Source organism: Lactuca serriola, chromosome 2, assembly GCF_051521515.1.
Source record: "Lactuca serriola cultivar US96UC23 chromosome 2, Lser_US96UC23_V15, whole genome shotgun sequence".
Classification (NCBI taxonomy): domain Eukaryota; kingdom Viridiplantae; phylum Streptophyta; class Magnoliopsida; order Asterales; family Asteraceae; genus Lactuca; species Lactuca serriola.
The window spans coordinates 198,214,226-198,230,393 of record NC_136409.1 but is presented as its reverse complement, the minus strand read 5'-3'; the positions used below and the strand labels follow the sequence as shown (position 1 = coordinate 198,230,393).

At 36.5% G+C, this 16,168-nt stretch overlaps 2 protein-coding genes across 6 annotated transcripts; one reads left to right on the top strand and one right to left on the bottom strand.

Annotated features, from left to right (window-relative positions):
* Positions 1-518: 518 nt before the first annotated feature.
* On the top strand, positions 519-8,475 carry LOC145088045 (uncharacterized). Of its 5 annotated transcripts, none has more exons than XM_079026235.1 (9): positions 519-680; positions 5,270-5,336; positions 5,438-6,539; positions 6,626-6,744; positions 6,820-7,239; positions 7,314-7,608; positions 7,701-7,875; positions 7,956-8,061; positions 8,135-8,475. In XM_079026235.1, exons 3-9 carry the CDS (start codon positions 5,451-5,453, stop codon positions 8,250-8,252), a joined length of 2,322 nt encoding a protein of 773 aa, XP_078882361.1. In that variant the 5' UTR covers positions 519-680; positions 5,270-5,336; positions 5,438-5,450; the 3' UTR covers positions 8,253-8,475. The 5 variants fall into 5 exon arrangements, with proteins under 5 accessions (XP_078882361.1, XP_078882362.1, XP_078882365.1 ...); XM_079026239.1 differs by lacking the exon at positions 519-680 and adding an exon at positions 3,887-5,103 and having other exon boundaries at positions 7,701-7,869; XM_079026234.1 differs by lacking the exon at positions 519-680 and adding an exon at positions 3,887-5,103.
* A 1,009-nt stretch (positions 8,476-9,484) lies between these two features.
* On the bottom strand, positions 9,485-15,769 carry LOC145088044 (uncharacterized). The gene is made up of 7 exons (XM_079026233.1): positions 15,484-15,769; positions 14,398-14,595; positions 14,156-14,278; positions 13,994-14,031; positions 12,503-13,908; positions 10,029-11,983; positions 9,485-9,932 (listed from the first exon to the last, which is right to left on the bottom strand). The coding sequence occupies exons 1-7, from the start codon at positions 15,616-15,618 to the stop codon at positions 9,747-9,749; spliced, it is 4,041 nt and encodes a 1,346-aa protein (XP_078882359.1). The 5' UTR covers positions 15,619-15,769; the 3' UTR covers positions 9,485-9,746.
* Positions 15,770-16,168: the final 399 nt, after the last annotated feature.

Sequence of the window (16,168 nt, the reverse complement as noted above, 5' to 3'; positions counted from 1 at the left end):
GCTTGAATTTAAATTAATTTTTTATTTAACTTATTCACACCACAACCGGAACCAAAATGAAAAGTTTCCGGTTTTTACTTGGCTTGCTTCAATTAAAACTTTAAAAGTAAACGGATAAATCATGTTGAAGATTATACACGTCAATCGATTAGTAGGTATATTTTATTTAATCTGAGAGGAAGGAGAAAATTGATATATGTTATTGTTTATAAAGCTTCTTATTTATATCATATTTTATATCCTACGTGTTGGAAAATAACCCATTAATGTGGCAATCATACTATTTTAAAGTGTTTTTATGCGTTGAGTACATTCATATTATGTATCATATTATTTGTCATATAATATATTAGGTCCTAGGATTAATTTATATAGTATGATAGACATGACATTTATTCATAACTTGAGGGATCAATTATGTGTGGTTCTAATACTTTTCCATAAGGTGTAAATAATCAATTAAAACACATATATAAGAAGACGCAAGTTTCATGGAGAGAACACACTTCTTCATTTTTCATATCCCAAATCCTCTCTATAAGAACACCATTATCTTGTGTATATTTCTCTACATTAGAATAATCATTTAGACACCATTATGGAAAGTGAAGGAATCATAAGGCTCATCTTCTACATCAAGAATCATAATGCTCATCTTCAGCATCAATAGATGTCTTCAAGTAAGTATTCCTTCACATAAACTAGAAAAAGATCCCATGCTTCACATGGGTTGGAAGGTTTTTCGGAGTTGTATGTTTGGAATGGAGGTGACTAAAAAAACATTTTATTTTTCTATATAGACACCCTATTTGATTTTTAAGATATTTTTATTGGTTGAATTTACATTATTTTCTGAAAAGGTAAATTATAAATAGGTTATTATAGGTTGACTTTTAATAAATATGTTCATAAGGTGTCTAAAGAAGGTTAATCTAGCAACACCCATTTGGAATTTATGGTTCTTTGCATGTAGGTTGTTGTTTATTATATATAGAAAATTCTTGCTTTCTTGCATTATATTAAAATCTGATAAAGAGAATGTGCAAAAATACATCTTGTGCATACTTTAAGCAATTTAATTTCCAACTTCAAAGAAAAAACAATTTAATTTCACAAAAAAAAAAAAACGACAAAATAGATATTTTTTTTCTATGATAAAAATAAGAACAATTTAATATTGGTGGTTAGCTTTCCATCATCAAGTTTCTTCCATGTTCTAATGATAATCAAAACCTCCACCATAACAAAGATTATTCCAGTCGCAAATCAACATATATTATTCAAATGATTATGACCAGTGAAAATAGCCTTGATATCACATGATTCTACCACTAATGGTAACGTTTCATTCTTCACTGCTGCGAAGCAAAAAGTTGTTGCAGTTTTGCTGATGTACAATTAATATAATATATTCCAACAACTCCATTAAGTCATTTTCTCAAATTATTATGATTTATCCAAACATAGCTTAATGGGAAAACAAAGAGGAAAGAGAGTCTTACGGTGCTAAGTCAGGATTTTTGTAAGGGATTTCCATCTTTTTGCACAAAGCTGGAAGCCAGACACAATGGGATAATGATGAGCAATCACAACCAAATGAGCCTTGTTATTATGAAATTTTTGAGTTTCTAGAAAATTATAGAATGAGATACAAAATATTGGATGGGTTATAAGTGGAATATATGAGAACCAACCTACTGAATGAGAGACGTGATATGGTCACTGTTTGCCAACGCTTGTCGAAGTTGGGATTTTTTTTCACAAATCGAAAACATCATCGCCTCAATGCCAAAAAAATAAAATAAATAAATAAATAAATAATGGAACCCAAACGAAGGAAGATTAGGGCAAACAATTCCAAATTCGTCGACCCAGCTGACCCCCAATCCCCCCTTCAACAACAACTCGTTGTAGCAGGCTTTGGAGAGAACGTTCCATCACCACGACAATATGCTAATCAGAGGCGAGACTTCAAAAAGACAAAAAAATATAAACATCTTCAAAGCAGGGACCAAAAAAATGAACCAATAACAACATGGAACATGGTGGAAGAAAGATTTTTTTTTTGAGGGAACACTGATGTGGGTCGATGGCAACCTTCCCTAAAGAGAAGCCCTATGAATAGAGAAAGCAATAGATAGAAGATGATAAGTCGTAAGGCAGTTGATGGAAGAATAAGGCGGTGGATAATGGGTATGGAGAAAATTAAAAAGTTTTTTGGTGGTAAAAGGCGATCGGAAGTGGATGCGGTGATCCGAATATCCAAGATCAGTCGCAAAGGGAAAGATAAAGGTGGGCAGATCTTGGAAAAAAAATTGAACCAATAAGAACCTTTTACTGTTCCTAAGGGAACACAGTTTTAATCTATATATAATTTTGATCTTGGATTTTGGCTATTATTCAACAGTTAATAAATTTATGTTAAATTTATTACATGAGATACTGGCAATATATGGCTATGTGCTATAATGTTTTTCTAAACGAAAAATTGAGTTCCATAAAGCAACTCTATGTATTTAAACAAAAAAACATATTTTTTTAGAGTAAATTAATGAAATCTATCCCTATGGTTTGGTAAAAATTAAGCGTTTTGTCTCTAACATTTTTTTTTGCACTGAGATCATTTTGTGGCATGTTTTTCATCTTCACCCATGGAAAGACTATATTGCCCTCTTCAGAGTAAATTACTTAAATATTTTTTTTTCTAATTTATAATAGATTATTTATTAATTTCAACGTATGGATCCTACCCTCCCTATTCCCCGATACCCTATCCTACCCCAACGCCATCTTCTACGTTCATTTCCTGTAGCATTTTTTTCTTCACTCATCATCTCTCATCTCCGGTAACAAAGTCCGACGAACACCAGAACCGCACACTTCAATGAGCAGAACCGCACACTTCGATGAGCATCGTAAATCTAATGACACCATTGAAATGATTCCTTTTCCCTTTCTTTTTTGTTTTCCATTATTTCCTTTCTCTTTCCCTTTGTCTTCCTCCCCTGTAACCAGAAACAAAACTCAAAACCGAACTTAGTTTGAAATGAAAATAACTGAAGTCAACCAAAAAAAACTAAAGCTAAAAGTTGAACTCAAGTTGTGATCACCGTTGTCATCCTCCACTGCTTCCACCATGTCTGTCATCGAATACTTAACCATAAATCGATACCTGAAATCAAAATTGAGTCTAAAAAACTTACCCTGAAATAAAAACCAAACCACTATAATCGGAAATCAACATCTCTCTTCTCTGTCTCTTCATGTTCTCCTAGTGCTGCTTATCCACCACGCCTTTCTCGAAATCCCAAGCCCCGCCATCTCCTTTATCAACTTCAATGAGCACAGAACTCTGACATACTTTCTTTCACTTGTTCCTCCAGTAGATCGTCAACGAGCACCACCACCTTCCCTACAAAAAGAACCGATAATCATCACCATCCACCGGAAACCTAGAAACCTGAACTCTAATCCATCAAATCTATAAAAATTAAACCTTATGCATTCCAGAAAAATCAACTTACCAAACCTGATGCAAACTTCCAGACTAATCAAAACCATAAAAATCCTTTATCTTACTTGAAATCAAATCCACCAAACCTGACTGGCACCGTCAATTCTAAATCGAACCATCGACTCTGTCATGAAACCAGTGATTGAACACTGTGATGGTGGCGTTGATTTCAGGGAGGCGATCTGGTGATTGAACAAAATGCAAATTCGGCAGTGAATCAATGATGACATTCATCCTCTTTCTTGTACCCCCTCCGTCCTAAAATTATAGTCCATCTTTCTTTTTTGGTTTGTCCCAAAATAATAGTCCACTTCTAAAAATAAATAATATTTTTACCAAAATACCCTCTCATTATTACTTAACCAACTAAGCATTTAATGGAACATTAAATACAAAGTAAGGACAAAACTGTCATTTTATTATATAAAGTTAATGATAATTAATGATTTTCTTAATCTGTGTGTTTTTTTGTCTGTGGCCAATAATATTGGGACAGAGGGAGTAGTACACAAGCATCAAAATACTACTCCAATGATATCTCGTACTTCCAACCGCAATCTAATAGTTCTGGTGGCAGTCCGGTGGACGTCAGCTGTACTCTTCAAGAGTCGTCTCTACGAGTGAATCAAGTGAGACGGGATATAGTGAAAGAAAAGTTTATTTTTTATTTTCTAAAGTTTATTTAATTATTAATTGATAAATAAAAAATAAAAATAAATAAAGAGGGCAATATAGTCTTTTCATGTATGCAAGGGACGAAAAACGTAACAAAATGATACCACAAGACGATCCGAGTGCAAAAAAAACGTTAGGGACCAAATGCATAATTTTTACCAAACCACAGGGACGATTTCTGTAATTTACTCTATTTTTTACTGTGAAGACAAGAAAAATATCTAAAATACATACTGATTTTACGTTTAAATTCATATGAATCTGCACGTAAACTATATAGTATAAGTGATCAAAATCAAAACAATACATTTTTTCACTTAGGATGGAACAAAAATATAAAGTCATACTTTTCCCATATAAAAACGTGCCAATCTTTTTTAGATGATATTCAGTTAAATTTTTTGACACAATATTAAACTTAAAGTTATTTAAATATTTTGAAGGATTAATAGATTTTAAATGGTAAATGTCAATTAAACGTTGAACTGTAATTTTAAAAAAATGGTAAAAGAAAAGCGAGGAAATAGGGAGGAAAAAAGGGTAAACACATTTTAAGGAGGAGCCTTTAAAGGCTGAACCTTGTTCTTAGATATTTGATACAGAGACAGACGACAGAGGACAGACGTGTCAATTCTTTCTCTGTGGCATAGAAATCGCGCCCAACAAACAACAATTGAAATAATTCTTTTACCATCTATCAAACCGATTTCAACCCTCCGTCTTCCGCATTTCCTATGTTATGTAAATCAACAACACACAAATCCATACACTTTCTCCATTACTTTTCGTTTTCGTTTTCCATCTGCCACAACTTCATCTTCGTCGCTTTCTTTTTCTTTTGCTTTTATAACAACAGAGATTTCGTAGGGTTTTGTATTTTCCAATGTATTGAAACAGGAAACACTGCTTGAGAGGTACGTTTGTTTTCCTTACGGTTTTGATAATTGATATTCTTCTACGGTGAATTCGTTTTCATCTTCTTCGTTTTTTCCTCCATTAATTGCGATGGATCTCGATTCGATTTGTTTTATATTCCCGTTGAATCGTATCCTTGATGATACAAATTTTGGTTTTCATCAGGTAATATTGATTATATTGCACGGCAATGTTTTTCATAAATTGAACGAGTCTTTTATCTCAATTTAAGGTTAGGTTCCCATCAAATAAGTTTGATTTTGCTTAGAAAAATGGTCAATTTTGTGTTTGGTTGGTGAATTGAGGTGGCGAGTGTTATTTTTTGGGGTGTAGGGTTAGTGAGAAGATGACCGATGTTCAACAGCAATTTCCACAGAAGCCTGAGACCGCTGCTGCTACCACTACCGATGCTTGTTTGGATTTCGAAAGAAGATTTGAGGAATTAATGAGGGGGCAATTGGATGATTGTATGTCATTTGCATCATGCAGCTCCCCGCGGGGTGACGATGACGACGAGACTGAGATTGGTGGTGATCAGCTCATGAGAAGGAGGAGGAGGTCGGATCTTGAAGGTGATGATCTGGCAGAGTCATCAGCTGCCAGAAGACGTCACTCGCGGATTTTAAGCAGATGGGCTGCCAGGCAAGCACAGGAAATGATTGCCACAACAGAGAGGAGAAACCGTGAGTCTGAGTTAATGGCACTTGCTGGTTTGCATACTGTTTCCATGTTGGATTCCTCATTCTTGAGGGAGTCTCAGTCTCAGTCTTCTTCTCCTACCTCCAGAGGGAATGCTGAGAGACCGAGAACACGTGCATCTTCCATCTTACAGATGTGGAGAGAGTTGGAAGATGAACATGTACTGAACCGTGCACGTGAAAGGGTAAGAGTGAGATTCAGACAGCAGAGGAGTGTTGACTCGAACACAAATGTTTCAAGCACCACAGAAGGCAGAGGGAGTGAACATCAAGGTAGTGAGAACGAGTATGGAAGTTGGTCACACGATCAGATGGAAGCACGGAACGAGAGTCAAGACAACGAGGTGTCTAGCCGGGAACAAACTCCTGATATAGGTGAGGTGGAAAGGGAGAGGGTGAGGCACATTGTTCAAGGGTGGAGGGAGAGTGGTGTGAGTGTAACAGATAGGGGTAGTAGTAGTAGTCCAAGAGCAGAATGGCTTGGGGAAACTGAGCGTGAAAGAGTGAGGATTGTGAGGGAGTGGGTACAAATGACTAGTCAGCAGAGGGGATCTCGTAGGGAGGAGCAAGGTGGTGAAGGGCAGCCAGAGCATATACGAAGGGATATGCTGAGGCTGCGTGGTAGACAAGCTCTACTTGATTTACTTATGAGGGTTGAAAGAGAACGCCAGAGGGAACTTGAGGGTTTGATTGAGTATCGTGCAGTTTCTGATTTTGCACATCGGAACCGCATTCAGGTCAGTTCCTTCTCAATCTCATTCAAAAGTCAAAATCCCGTATAGAATGATCATTGAGAGCATTGTGTTTACTTTTTTTTTTGTAGTCGTTACTGAGGGGCAGATTTTTGCGAAACGAAAGACCCGTAGAGGATGAGAGACCATCTTCAGTTGCAGCAAGTGAGCTGGTTCAGTTGAGACAACGAAACACAATCTCTGGTTTAAGGTATATATTATATTTGTATAAGATGATATGTTATCAGTGACTGTCAGTTGCTGATGTGGCGCCCCGTTGGAGCAGGGAAGGTTTTAGGTCCAGATCAGAGAACAGTTCTTCACAGGAGATCACGGAACATGAAGACCAAGAACAATCAGAAATATGGGTGGAGGAAAGCGAGATTCATCAGGTGACGGTGAGTGATCGAACAGGAAGTTTGGAGAGCATTGCAGCTGTTGAGAGCACAAATGAAGAAGTGAATATTGATGTTGTTGAAGATGAGAGAGGAGAGTGGCAGGAGGAGGTAAGCTATAACGATTGGCCTCAGGAGGCGACTTCAGTTATTACTGATGGAGATGGTGCACATGAGGTTGAGAATTGGTCAGAAGGAGCTTCTGATCCACCAAGAATGCCACATTCTGGTAGTGTTAGGCGACCCAATAGGTTTCACCCACCAGAAGATGATAACGTGTACAGCATGGAACTCAGGGAACTTTTAAGCAGGTAATAATTACTACTAAACAGTAAACAGGATTGTGTTGGGATTGGATTAACTGATTTTTTGTTGTTTATTGTAGGAGAAGTGTTTCTAATCTTCTTCGTAGTGGTTTCCGTGAGAGTTTGGACCAGTTGATACAATCGTATGTGAACAGACAAGGTCGTGCACCCATCGATTGGGATCTTCACCGGAATATACCGACCCCAGCTTCACCAGAGGGTGAGCAGGAACAACAACAGCACAGGGACAGGGACAGGGACGGACAGGTTTTAGCATCTCCTCCTCCTCCTGTCCCCCCACCACAACCAATCTGGCATCATTTGCCTTATTCCAGTTGGTCACGTCACAGCATGCATCAGCATCGCTCTGAACTCGTAAGTTAAGCTGTTGTCATATTAATATATTATGTATTAAGTTGATATAGAACCATTAATTTTTGGAATTAAGCTTGATGTTAATGGAGCAGGAGTGGGAGATGATTAATGATTTGAGGGCAGATATGGCGAGGCTACAACAGGGGATGACCCACATGCAGAGGATGCTCGAGGCTTGCATGGACATGCAACTTGAGCTTCAACGCTCTGTCAGACAGGAAGTTTCGGCTGCTTTGAATCGGTCGGAGGGCGGTGCTCAAGGTACATGTAAGCACCAGAGGTTAATAAACGTTGTGAAGTTAACAGCTGATTAATAATATCATGGAGTTTTATGATAATTGTTGCAGGTATTGATGCGGAAACATCAGAAGAAGATGGATCAAAATGGGGTCAAGTCAGAAAAGGAACCTGTTGTGTTTGTTGTGATAGCCAGATTGATTCTTTGTTGTACAGGTATATATCTGGTAGTTACTTTTACATGTTAAAAACATATTATATAATTGTAATTACTTTTATATTGTTGCAGATGTGGGCACATGTGTACTTGTTCAAAGTGTGCAAATGAGTTGATTCGTGGAGGGGGGAAATGTCCATTGTGCAGGGCACCCATTGTTGAGGTCATCCGAGCTTACTCCATACTGTAGTAGTGTAAACAGAGACAGCAAACTCAAACTGACCCAAACAAATTCTTTGTGTTCTCTCATCTCTAGAGATTAGATAACTGAGAGCGCTTCATTTTTGCCTCACTACTGTTGTTGTACTGAATGATTATTGTGCACTTGTTGTATAATTGGAATAACATGTATGTGGCTCCTTTTCATTCCTTCATTGCTGCGGCGTAATAAAGTTAAAAGTTACATAGTAAAATCTTCTTTTTTCCTTACAATTTCAACCAAATAGTAGGAATATGGAATGGAGTTTGTGTTTTTTTTACATGGACGTATTAAACTAGGATTACTCTTTCATGAGGAGAAAGTCAGATGGGGGGTCGATTCTTGTTACAGAAAAAAGAGATTGCAAGAATAAGGGAAAAGCTGCTGCTGAATGTTATCATTGTGGAGAAAAGGGGCACATTACAAAGTATTGTAGACAGCTGAAATTTAATGTTTAAGAGAATATATATATATATATATATATATATATATATATATATATATATATATATATATATAAGTGTAACTGTAAGGTACTTACTTACTTTCATGTTTTCCTTCTTGCTACAATTCCTGAAACCTCAAATATTGGGGTCTAGTTCCACACACCTGCATTTTAGATTATTGCAATGAATTTGCTGTGCGTGTGAAAAAGGAAGGAGAATGGATAAGTTAGGTACCTTCATGTGTACCACCTCCTCTGGTTCCGGCCCCACCACAACCAATTTAGCATCATATGCCGTATTCTAGTTGCTTGTGTGTAAGTTATCATATCTTTACTTGTAAAACAAACCATCTTAATTTGTATGTTAAGCATGATGTGCTGTTGCTGTTGGCAAGTTTCTGATTTTAGCTTAATTAGAAATCTGATTTGTTCAAATTCAGTCAGGTATTGAATGATTGTTACACATTGTATAAATGGAATAACGTGTGGCTCGTTTTCATTGTTGCGTGCGTAATCAAGTTACATGGAAAAATCTTCTTTTCGCCTTAAATTTTCAACCAAATTGGGATGGAATTGGTTGTTACTTGTTAAATATACTAATGTGAGAAAAAGGAGACAGAACTTTTAAACTAGTCTTATTGCTTTCGAATAGCAGAAAGGTAATAAAGTTGTGGACTGGAGCCAAAACTTTTATCTTTTCACATGTGGATTGCTGCTTGTGTGATTCTTACAGTTGACATGAATACAATGTAGAATGAAGAGATTGTAGGTAATGATCTGAGAAAAAATTTCTTCATCTCTTCAGTAAATAGAGCATGTACAGGTTACACAATTTGTGTTTTTACATAATATGAACTAAACTAGGATACATACATGGCCCTTGAGAAGAAAAAAAACATTAGCATCTAACTCGTATTTTCTTCTATCTCCTATTTTTTGTATTCATTTACCCCATGCTATTTCTTCAACAACTTAATCAACATACAATGAATAAAAAAGATAAATTTACCTGGGTAATGGTATACGAATTATCCCTGAATTTATGAAAACCAGCTCCTTCCAGTTCCAGGCCTGTCAGCCTTTAGCTTTATCACAAGCTCTTCTCTTTCAGCTTCTACTTCTGCATATTTCAGGCTCATATGGAGGTAACGTTCTTGAAGCTCTTTCAATTCCGTCTCCAGTAAAGATACATCTCTATCATGGTCTTTATTAATTCCTTCCACATCCTGTTCAATAATAGTAATTAATAAACAAGGTTAGAAGCCAACACTTATAACCTTCCTTCTATAAAATTCACCACAAAGAAAGAATCGCATATGGACCTCTGATGGCTTCATGCTATCTGATACAAAAGAAACAGGACTGTTAGTAGTCGAGCACTCAATGTGTTCCAGTTTCTCTTCAAGAACTTGAGCGTTCTTCATGCATTCATCTTTTTCTTCTTGAAGACTGTTTATCTTCCATTGTAGTTGACTATTTGACCGTTTCAAACGCCCCAGCTCATTTTTCAACTCAGCATCCTGTGCAGATAACGCTTCTCTTGCAGTTAAATCACCCTGAAGCCGCATAATCTGTTCCTCCAAAGCAACTTTACTGCGCTTATGATCTTCCAATTCGTTAACCGCTTTCTGCATGCTACATGTTCTCTTCAACAATAAACTTTTCGCTTCCTTCAGTTCTTCATAATCCCCTGTTATCATTTGTAACGAAGCTTCAAGTCTTTCATTCTCATATTTCACATCATTCAGTTCGTTCTTCAGAGCCACCACTTCCTCCTGCAAAACTGGAATCTTCACCAATTGATCTTTAAGACTCGAGATCTCTTCTGTTAATTGTACTCTTTCGTATTCGGAACGTTTAAGGTTGCCATCCAGCTCAGCAACTGTGATTCTCGCCTTTTCTTCATCAAATCTAGTATTCTCCAGCAGCTCCATCATTTTTTCAAGATTTGCTTCTAGAACTCCATGGTTCTGTCTGGAAGCAGATAGCTCAACAGTCAGCTCCTGAATCCTTGCTTCATATTCAACTTGGACAGTATGAAGCTTCTTCTCAGATGCACTAAATTTGTCTTCCAGATTATCGTTATTTGCACGTAAGACATGCATTTCAAGCACAGCTTCTGAAGCCATTCTGTCCTTTTCATCTTGAGTTGAATATATTTGTGTGCTGAGATGTGCTGTCTCTTGTTGAAGGTTATCAATTTCAACCATCTTCTCCAAGTACATTTGATTGAACAAGTTAAGCTTCTCTGTCTGTTCTTCGTTCACCAGATGTAAAGCCTCAACTTCCGAATCAAACATTTTCTCTTTTGCAGCAATCTCATTTATCATCAAGGAAAACTTACCTTCTAAATCTTGTAAGTTTTTTGATAATTTGGAGAAATTATGTTGTGATTCCTTCAGTTCTGCTTCTAGGGCCATGCAGCGATTGTATAAATCGAGTCTTTGTTGCTTTAGTTCTCGATTTGACTTTTGAAGTGCACTGGATTCTTCAATCAAATTTTCAGCAGTAGCTTGTAGCTTGGGGTTAGCTTTTTTCAGATACTCACATTCCTCTTGAGCTTCCAACCATCTTTTCTGCATGTTTTCCAGTTTCTGTCTCATATCAACTTTGTTCGTTTCCATTTCGTCTTCTAGCCTTCTGACTTCAGCCTGTAGATTCATGACACGTGTCTCTGAATGGTCCATCTCTAAACGACTTGATTCTCTTGCATCAGTTAAGTATCTGAGCTGAGGTTCCAATCCAGATATGCGTTCTGATAAGTGCAGATTTTCTAGCTCCATTTCACCCAAGTGAAGCTCTAACTCCTTGTTACAGCTTTCAATCTCGAGTAATTTCTTTTCGAGAATCTTGTTGGCTGCAACTTGGGAATCTTTTTGAGCGCTGAGCACCACCATGTCGCTTTTTACCTTTTCTAGACATTCAGAGATGATTGTGCTGTCAGATTGCATGGTTTTCATAGCTCCCTTCAACTGAGTCTTTAATGTTTGCAGTTTAGACAATTGAGCCTCCAAGTCTCTTTGGTAGCAACTCTGGCGCTCAATCTCCTTGTCCTTCACCAAACAATCTGATTTAAGCTTTTCTATCTCACAGTTTTTTGCTGCCAATAGTTCATTATCTACACCACCCACTCTGGATTTTAGCTCCATATTCAACTTCTCAAGCATATCACCATTGTCAGTCTCATTTTCAACATTACAGGGATTGCTTATCATTGTTTTGATCTGTTCACCACATTGTACATTATCTTCAGCCTCTCCTTCTCCAGTGAATGAATCTACACATATCAAAAATATTTTCAACATTAAAACTGAAACTTATTATTGACTTACCTGAAACCGGCCCTAAAAAAGACTAGACTGATTAGGATCGGATTCCCAAATTATAGCAAAAAGTATATAAATATTTAACCAAATATTTGTCAACTTTTTAATTTGTATTTTAAACAAAAATCATCAACAAATCCTACCTGACAACAAACATTAACCTTTGAAGGAACAAGTAGTTTGTCTACAAAAAAAAAGACTAAACCGTATATGGAGCGACTTTTAATAAACGCTTTAGTTATGATTTTAGTTTGTAATTGTAAGTTATATAACAAGGTAATAATAATTTGTTGAAGGATTTTTTATATTGATCGTCATACTAGTTGCTAAACAATACTATAAAAATGGTATGTAACTGCTATTATTTGTTTAGAAAAACCAGACTGTTTAGGACTGAAATGAAACCAGTCTATGTGCATCTCTAATTAGTCAGGTCAACTTTGCATAGAATATAATTGTAAGGTACTTACTTTTATGTTTTCCTTCTTGCTGCAGTTTCAACAATTGTTTCAGTGCAGCAACCTCATTTTCCTGATCTTCTGCTTTTGCACGGTATTTATGCAGTTCATCATCAAGATAACAAGCTTTATCCTTGAAACCCTGCATCTTGGCCTCTAGTTCCACACACTTGCTTTCTAGATCATTGCAACGAATTTGTAGGTAGCCAGCATCTATTCCATCAACCTCTCTCTTCTTCGCCTCTTCTTTCAGATTCTGTATCTGGCATTCAAGTTCAATCATCTCAGAATCTTCAATATTGGGGGACTTGGAATCACTATCCTTACTTGATTCTTTAAGCTTAGATAGGAGCTCAAGATTTTCATCAGTAAGCTCATTACAATCACTCTCAAGCTCCCGAATCTTATCCTTCAAAACTTGAACTTCAATGAGATCTGGTATTTCCTTTGGAACTTGAGCAGATAATTTTCCTTTTAGAATAAAAATTTCTTCATCTTTCAAGCTTAATTTCTTCGACCATTCAGACTCATAATCCAGTAGAGTTTGAGCCTTGAGAACTTGTTCATCTTTCAAGCTTAATCTCTGTTTCTCTATGGTCTCTTCCAGTTCCTGTAGAATAGAAACTAACTCAAGATTTGATTCTTGAGTTTTATTTAGTTGCAGAGATAAATTATTATTCAACTCTCTCTGAAATTTTAATTCCTCTTCCAATTCCGTCCGAATATCATCCTTCTCTTGGAGCTTTAGATTATCAGCAGCCTCTTCTTTCACTTCGGCTTCATCCAGGAGAGTTTTCAAGTAATCTATTTCATGTTTCAGTCCATCACATTCTGTCTGCAATGCAAGAACCTCCATACTTGCATTTTCAAACTTCCTTGTTTGGTCTCTTGAATCCTTTTTTGAGAAATCCAGATCAATCTTTAACTTCCTTGCATTTCTTTCCCACATTCTTGCTTCTGCCCTGAGTTCTTCAACTGTCGCCACTTCTGATTCCGGACCAAATTCAATGGAACCAGAAGTTCGTAATGGCGATGCCGGAACGGAATGTGAAACTTTCCCAGAATCTTGTCTTTGACTTAAAGTATGCTTTCCTGAGCCATAAGGAGAACGAATCGATCTAGGAGACTCATAGGCACGATATGAGCCATACTGTGTGCTATTTAAAGAGCCAACGGAATCCTGTATTCCGATTACGCCATTTGTAACTTCACTTAGATTCCTATGAGGGGAATAACTTTCCCTGCCAAAAGAATCATCCATTGAATCAAAGCTACTGCGTGACCCCCCTGTAGATAAGCTTCTATCTTGTACAACACGCTTGCTGATTTTACCATCAGATATATCTGATGTGTTATCAAGGTCATCAGAAGCATTGGTATCTTCTGTAAGAGAATCAGTGTCTACCCATCTTTCATTCCTGAAAAATATGGCATCTTTTAGAACCAATGCTAATTAATGAATGAAAGAATAAATATCAAGATGCTCTTGTTCAGAAAACAAACCTCAGACTTGTGTGTGGTGTTAGGCACCTAATTTCCACCTGCAAGAATAAACAACCTAAATTTCATCAGAAAATGTTAAATTTCAACCCACAAGAAAGGTAAGGTTTTATTAAATGTTTTTCAAAAGGAGACTGGAAGCATCTGAATCTGATGATGACTAACCTGCAAGATTGTCCCATGACTACAGTTTTTTAGCGGTTCCGTGATAGAAATAGAAGTTTCAGAATTCAAGTGATTTGACAAATTTACTGTAACTTCTCCAAGAATGCTAGATCTTCCTGATCCCTAACGAAAAACATTAATCATACATTATTAGTGGAATAATCATAGAACATTACAAGCACGTGGGTAAATACAAATTTGATCGAACTGAAACTTAATTAGAAACATGAAACGGATCAAACCATTGAAATGAGAAGCTTATACAGACACTGCTCAAGCCCTTTTGAAGCCTCATCATGGGGAACTGAAATGTATTCTGACAAATTCTCAGTCCATTGACAGTTTCCATTCTGCACTGATGCTCGACCTGTTTTGGCGAGAGTTTTTCCTGTTTCTACAGAGATGATAGACAGTGAAAGTTTATCCCATCCCTTGGGGACCTGGAAGTGCAAAACAAAATGAGAAATCTGCCACAGGTGTGGTTAACACAAAATGAATCTGTCACAACTGAAGTTTGAAATAGATAGGTGCTTGAAATATAACATAGGCCAGCTGTCTAACATAGGCCAGCTGTTGTTAAAACTCATCATAAGGTTACATAAACTATGAAACAGATTTCAGTATATACTGTGTTCCAAAGAGCACAAGGGTATTACTAAATAAATCACTTCAGACTCTAAGTCTCTTCATGGTATCAAAGGTTAGTATTGTGGACCTAGATTTTCCCTGGACAAATTGTGGCCTTAATGCAATATTATCCTAATTAAGCTACATAAGCCTGAACAGTAATGCTAAAGAGATCACAAAGTACACAAGGGAGTTTTAGTGAATATTTTGTATGACAACTCAAGAACTGACTTCATTAGCTCCTCCTTGGATGAGCTTTAGTTAGATTCCTAATGGTTTAGAAATGAAGAACTCTCCCCTCTCTAAAGGAAACTCCGCCTTCTAAACAGAATTTATTTCATGATATCCATTAGTAAACTTTTTGCCTCATGAATCGGGCACCGGTTCTAGTCTATAATATTTAGGGCCATTTCATTTAAAACGCAAGGAAAAAAAATGAAACTGGACCTAATTAATTTAAAACAGAGGGAGTAGCAACAAATAAAGATAAGAGAACATCATTCCACATAATTTACTTAAAAACTCACTTATAACTCGATATATATCAGACATTCCTTTTTTTTTTTCTAAAACCTCGCAATGAACATTACTGCGCATACTTGTCACCATAAAAAAGAATAAAACAGTTGCGTACAATCCAACAGATGTACAACTTGCTGTGCGTGCGTCTTAGGTACAGAGCAAGGAGAATGGATAAGTACCTGAAGAGCTTGAAGACCGGAGAAGTTGAATTGGAGTCTTTCGCCGGACGTGAAATCAACGGAGGCGGTGGAAGAGGAGGAGGAATTACGGCGGTGCAATCTGTTCATCATCTTCTGCTTAATTATCTCTTTCATTCTCCCCAAATTGACCGAGTCCTCTGTGAGACTCTTATGTAGCAATGACTTTGGGGAGAGAGAGAGATAGAGAGGGGATTAGCTGTACAAGTTGAATTTCAGTTGGAGCAGGAGTGCTGCTCCAATCAGTTTCAACACATTCGGTAACAAACCCCCCCAAAGCCTTAATTAATTTAATTACTAAATACACCATCAATTTTATCGTTTAAAATTATTTGTATATATACTTTTTAAATTTATATCAATTTAAAAATAACATTCATTATAATAAGTTTAACTGTTTAATAACAAAGTTTTCTCGGTAAATAGTTATTAATTAATATTTAAAATCAATAACTTTAAGTGTTGAACTTTACTTTATGATTTTTTTTTATGAGAACACATCTTTCACATTTGATTTTGAAATAGTAAGCAACAAGCATATGTAAGGTGGGAAATGTTATAACCACATGTTTTTATTCGTAAAATATATAAAGTCAAATTTAAGTATGTTTTTTTTGACACGAGAAGTTAAAAAACATCTTTTTTTTTTGTAAGGCCTTGTTTGATA

Bases quoted from the DNA above. Each gene is read 5' to 3' on its own strand.
- LOC145088044 (XM_079026233.1), bottom strand. From the start codon at position 15,618: ATGAAAGAGATAATTAAGCAGAAGATGATGAACAGATTGCACCGCCGT. The intron at 14,032-14,155 runs GTTAGTCATCAT...TTATTCTTGCAG, and splicing joins GTCATGGGACAATCTTGCAG to GTGGAAATTAGGTGCCTAAC. The intron at 11,984-12,502 runs GTAAGTACCTTA...TGATATGTGTAG, and splicing joins GCAAGAAGGAAAACATAAAA to ATTCATTCACTGGAGAAGGA.
- LOC145088045 (XM_079026236.1), top strand. From the start codon at position 5,451: ATGACCGATGTTCAACAGCAATTTCCACAGAAGCCTGAGACCGCTGCT. The intron at 7,876-7,955 runs GTAAGCACCAGA...TAATTGTTGCAG, and splicing joins GGGCGGTGCTCAAGGTACAT to GTATTGATGCGGAAACATCA. The intron at 8,062-8,134 runs GTATATATCTGG...ATATTGTTGCAG, and splicing joins ATTGATTCTTTGTTGTACAG to ATGTGGGCACATGTGTACTT.